Genomic DNA, 5,755 nt, shown 5'->3' with positions numbered 1-5,755 from the left:
ACTTTTCGAGTAATGTCGCGACAACAAGAGGACCGCGCAGTTCTATTAGAAGAAGGAAATTAACAACCCTTTTGCTTTACATAATAACCATACCGGAGAAAACATAGCTGAAAACCAAAGAAATGATGACACGAGCGCACATAGTGAAGCGTCTCGTTCGATAGATGCATGGGCCAACACCCATGAGGTCTCTATACACGCTAGTACGTACGAGTACATGCATGGCATGGAGCATTTTTTGTGCAAGGGTATTTTGGTCAACATTTAGGAGCCAAGGGCACTTGCGTAATTTCACGGGCAGCAACGATCCATCGGTTTGCAGATATTTACCCGCTATCCTTGTGTGATGCAGAGGCCAAGCTCATTGGGTGGAGCTCTTGCCGCTCCTAGCTCGTCGACAAGCACGCCCACAAAGCCACTGATAACAAGCGCATAGCAGCGCACGCTCTCTTATAGTAGAATGTTCTGAACTCCACACCAGCCCATGCAAGACTTCCAGTCCATCCCGGGCCTCGCCGGGCGGCTGTTCGGCGGCGCGGCCGCGGCAGACATCCGGCGCGTGCAGGGCCCGGCGTCCCGGTGCGGCGTGTTCTCGCAGGCGGCGTCCGCGCAGCCGGAGGCGGCCGTCAAGTGCCCGCGGTGCGAGTCCACCAACACCAAGTTCTGCTACTACAACAACTACAACTTGTCGCAGCCGCGCCACTTCTGCAAGAGCTGCCGCCGGTACTGGACCAAGGGCGGCGTCCTCCGCAACGTCCCCGTCGGCGGCGGCTGCCGCAAGGCCAAGCGCAGCTCGTCGTCGGCGTCGGCACCGTCGACGCCCGCGGCCACGGACGCCAAGAGCCAGCGGCGCGCGTCTTCGTCGTCCTCCTCCCGCTCCAACAGCGGCAGCGGCAGCGCGAGCCCCACGGCCAACGGGGAGGATACACCGACGACGACGACCGACCCCCCTCCGGCCACGCCGTCGTCCAACTCCAACGCCAACGCCGTCTCCTTCGCCAGCCGCATGACGAACTACCCCTTCGCGGCAGACGTGCCACCTCCGGCGCCGATATTCGCCGACCAGGCCGCCGCGCTCGCGTCCCTCTTCGCGCCGCCTCCTCCGCCGCCTCTCCCGGTGTTCAGCTTCTCGGCGGAGCCGAAGATGGAGGAGGCGATCGGGTCACTGCTGCTCCCTGGGCAGGAGCCGGCGCAGGAGCCAGAGGAGCCCACCTGCACCTCCACCGTCGCCGACATGGCGCCGTTCATGTCCCTGGACGCGGGGATCTTCGAGCTCGGCGACGCGTCGCCGGCCGATTACTGGAACGGCGGGAGCTGCTGGACGGACGTCCAGGACCCGTCCGTCTACCTACCCTAGTTTGGTCTAGTTCCTCATCGCGATTGCCTTAATTAAGCTGCAGTTAAATGCTTCTTAACGACGACCAACAGCTAGCTGGTAAGTACTACAGTATAGTACACGTAATGCTACGTACGTACTGCCTGCACTTGTACCGTACCTCTTTGTTTTCGTTCCATTTCTGTGGCTGCACAACACAGGTTTGTGTAAGAAAGCTAACCATTGTGTCGCTACAACCGAATCAAGTCACCTCTTATTCTTGTTTCTCTTTAGATTGTGAACATCTCATATGTATGTTGTACCCCTAATTATTGACTTGTCTCAATATATTTTTTAAGTACGCAATCGCGTACCTTAGTTTTATAGAAGGCAGAATGTATTTACAAGAGAGTTATTACAGCCAGGCCTTAGTTACACACCCTAGAGCCAACCCGCCTAGCAAGCTCCACTCCTAAAGCCATACCCTACTACTCACAAAATATGTTGACTCCATTCGCTCCGGCACTCATCCAAGATCTAAGTTCGTCAAAGACCTGGCTTGTGAATGCACCCACAGTCAAGCTAGTCCTTGATGGTCCGAATACCAAACCGTTGCGATGCTTCCAAAGATGCCAGCAAATGAGCATAACAACCGAGTCGAAACCTCTCCTGTTTACCTTCGGGATGCGCGCACGAGCTTCTAGCCACCAATCTTCAATCTTGTCGTTCACCGTCGGCACCAGTGTGTCACTAATTCTCGCTTTCAGGAAGCAGCTGTGCCAGACTTGTCTCACGAAGACGCAGTGAAGTAGTAAGTGATCAACCGAGTCTTCCTCTTGGGCGCAGATGTAACAAGCAGAGGTGTGATATTGCAGTCCGTGTCGTAACCGTCTGTCCACTGTCCAGAGCCGATATTGCATCGCGAGCCACATAAAAATCTTACAGGATAGGGGCGCCCAGCATTTCCAGATTGCAGCGGCCGACGCACATCGAACACTGTCGTGCCATAGCATGTCATATGTCGACTTTGAGGTATATGTGCCTGCATTATTCCATCTCCAAAGGGGGGTATCATTGTGCACCGGATCCAGCACCAAATTGATCATTATGTCCCAGAGGTTGATGATATGCAACAGCCCATCTGAACACAACTCTCCCGAGATGTCATTCGCCCAACGATGGAGATGCATCGCCTCACTTACGGTCCGTTTGTTCACCACTTGCGTGCGGACCTTCACCACTTGTCTCAATATTTTCTCTCATACTCTTTTCCATGGTCTATATCTATGCTACAGTATCCGCAAAAAAAAAGAACTACACTATAGCACCATACCAAGTTTTAACACAAATACAGCTTATGAGAATTTTGGAAAATATATATATTATATAGATTGAGGCGTAAAGATGCGCAATTTTTGAAACATTTTTTTTACAGATCATGGTGTCATGTAGGCGTATTCTTCATCTGTAATTTTACATACTCCCATCGATCCATAATAAGTGCCGTAGTTTTAGTTCAAAACGTTCGAACCACGTATTATGTATCGGAGGGAGAATATGATTTTTTTTAGAAAACAATGGAACTCTTTTTTTTGCGAATGAAATAAGAACCTTTTGTATCTATATTTTGTCTTTCCAAAACAGGAAGGGTGTTAGATAGTCTTGGAAAACATTGAGAGAGAAAATTAAGTCAAGAAAAGGGTTTAAATTGGATCAAGTAGAGCAATATTAATATCGCATTCCATTATAAGAGTTGATTTGTTTTTCTTTGCAACAAGGACAAAGCTAAGCGTAATCATGTTAGAGCCTTGTCGTCTGGTAGTTGATTTGTTGAGTTTATGTTAGGTTATCGTACTAGTTAAATTTCGGGGCTTTCGCTCTCCGGGGAGTTTGTGTTGATGGAGATGGCACTGGCTTGCTAGCTGGCGCTTACGTACAGTACTCGCTCTGTAGGGTACATCAGTACAGTAAAGAAGGTGCGTACGTCCGCTGGCCCCAGCAGCCTCCATGGATCGGCATGGCGCGACATACCTGCTCGCGTGCGCCCTCACGCCAACTTGGACCGGTCCCGTGTGTCCCGTCCCGTGTCCACACCACTAGTGCTACTACTCTAGAGTAGTCGTTTCCCACGACCAAACCCAAGTGTTTGGCGGGCATCATGAGCTAGGTGCAGGTCCGCCGGAAGAGAAGGTAATGTAGACTGCTGGCGAACCGGTGCGGCGCGCGAGTCAAAGCATTAAGGAGACGGTGGTCCCGTTTCGTCAGCGGGGGTCGTTGTTCCGTTGACAGTCATCGGCGGTGCACCGTACGATTTGTCCGTTGCGTCCCATTCCACCCACTCCTGCCCGTCTCGGATCGGGCGCTGCGTTGCGTGGCTCCGGCTGGGACACGGGTTCGGGAGGAATAGTCGTCCCTCCTCCCGTCACGCGTCGACCCGTGCTGTACCCGAGAGTCGTCACGCACGCTCCAGCGAACGCGCTGCTCCGATTGCTTGGATTTTGATGGAGAGGACACCAAGGCCCCCGAATCTTGACTAGATGGTCGCCGACCCGGATCATGTCGCTCAAGATTTTCGTCGAGACTACGAAGTTGACGGGCCCTTACCATAGGTCCAAGATGCATGCATCGGCGTAACACATGATCGTCGCCCATGCCCCTCCCCCTACCATAGGGTGCATCAGCTGTGAAAAACGATCTTGTCAATCCCTGCATATCTGCCAAACTTATATAACCAAGATATAAACACCATGCATAGATTAGAGCCTAGCTAGACTATTTCTGCTCCGGGGAGTCCAGCTACCGGACTAGCGAGCAATGATTGCTTCGGGCTAAAGAAATCTTGATTTTCTTTAGGGATGCTAAAGAAATCTTTGATACGGGTCAAGGTCGACTTATCCACCATTTACGGCCCACGATCAAGGGGCTGCGTTCGTTCAGGACAAGAATCATCGCATCGTTGTAGCTTGGGCCGAGCTGTTCCGCCATGACCCACTGCGATGAGAGGTACAGCGGTTGCGTCTGAACAAAGGACTGAGCTGTAACTGTGCAGTAAGACTGTGCCATGCCGCCGTGTCCTGCCCGATCCACGTCGCGGTCGCAGGTCCCGTCAGCGATGAAAACTTTCCGCTGACTGCTCCCTCCCCCCATCGCCCATCCACACCTGCTCCACGACCGTCCAACACAAAAAAATCAGACACATACATAATCGAGAATTCGGGTAACAATCAGTGTTTCCTCTGTTCAAGAAAGAGAACTATCGTTACGTTTTCTCGAGACAGTGTTGATTGTTGTCGACCGTCCGATCAGAAGTCGCTTGTCTCTCTCTTCTGCGGCGATGGACTGATGGTCATGTACACAGTAGCAGAACAGTACGTACAACAGTACACGCGGTACTGCAGAGGAACAGGAATTTTCCTGCTTACCTCGTGGACAATCGTCACAGATACGGTATCTTCGCAGAGGAATTTTTATGGCCATGCTCGCAGGCGCTGAGGCGCAGCAGCGCAGCCTATGGCGTCGATCAGCCATCACTCCGAACTCTGACGAGGTGCACAGTGGTAGCGGCACTGTGGTGCAGGCACTATTGTTCGTGCATTTACTGCAAGCAGTTCGTGGTGATGGCAGAGGTGGAGGATGGTGTATGGTACTGCTCCGTGGCCGACACTGTTCGGAAGTTACTGTGATCCCAGGAGGTAACTGGCGATCGATCACTCGGGTCCATTGACTCCACTGCGCCTGCGGGCAGGGCAATGAAGACGTGATGTACTACTCGAGTTCTTCAGAGTGATGGCTGATCGGTCGCCACTTCAGAAGGTAGCCTCGGAGAGGGCCGGCGCGGAGATGGCCGGTGATGAGTGATGGACTTGGGCGTGGGCGATCCGGCGACCGCGTGGCCGCGGAAAAGAAGAACATGTCGCAGAACCCGACTCCGTTCCAGCCTCCAGTTAAGGCTTGCGAGAGACACCGAGGAGTTAAGGGTCATGTTGCAGAGACTAGTATCTTGGATGATGAAGGCAAGAAATGGTTGATTGGTATGAAGAAGAGGATCAATGAGCATAACAATGAAGGTGTTTGATTTTTTTTTTTTGGGGGAGAAATAATGTATTACTCAATTCGAAGTGTTCATACAAACAGTAGTAGCTAGCTCTATTACATCTAATGGGCCAGAACCAACCCAAGTCATAGATCTGACTTCTCTACGAGCAAACTTAGCTAAACTATTGCTGATCTTATTTTGAGTGAGGAGTAGACCGATCTACGAGCAAACTTAGCTAAACTTTTCACGAAGACACATGAGGTGCCTAATCTCCTTAATGAGTGAGGAGTAGACCGATCTATCTACTTCCTGAGTTTGAATTAACTTGACTGCAACAATAGAGCCCATTTCAACCATGCTTGGCAGGTCACTCCTCTGGACAGCAAACAACAAGCGTTCTATGC

The 5,755-nt window shown here is 51.7% G+C and overlaps 1 protein-coding gene across 1 annotated transcript; it reads left to right on the top strand.

Annotated features, from left to right (window-relative positions):
• Positions 1-286: 286 nt before the first annotated feature.
• Positions 287-1,602, top strand: LOC109761174 (dof zinc finger protein 4). Its single transcript, XM_020319972.4, has one exon. It carries the CDS (start codon positions 485-487, stop codon positions 1,355-1,357), a length of 873 nt encoding a protein of 290 aa, XP_020175561.1. The 5' UTR covers positions 287-484; the 3' UTR covers positions 1,358-1,602.
• The last annotated feature ends 4,153 nt before the right edge of the window (positions 1,603-5,755 follow it).

Source organism: Aegilops tauschii, chromosome 6 (assembly GCF_002575655.3).
Source record: "Aegilops tauschii subsp. strangulata cultivar AL8/78 chromosome 6, Aet v6.0, whole genome shotgun sequence".
Taxonomy (NCBI): Eukaryota; Viridiplantae; Streptophyta; class Magnoliopsida; order Poales; family Poaceae; genus Aegilops; species Aegilops tauschii.
The sequence above is the reverse complement of the archived record's forward strand: the minus strand, read 5'-3'. Positions and strand labels throughout refer to the sequence as shown.

Coding starts and splice junctions, on each gene's coding strand:
- LOC109761174 (XM_020319972.4), top strand. CDS start 485: ATGCAAGACTTCCAGTCCATCCCGGGCCTCGCCGGGCGGCTGTTCGGC.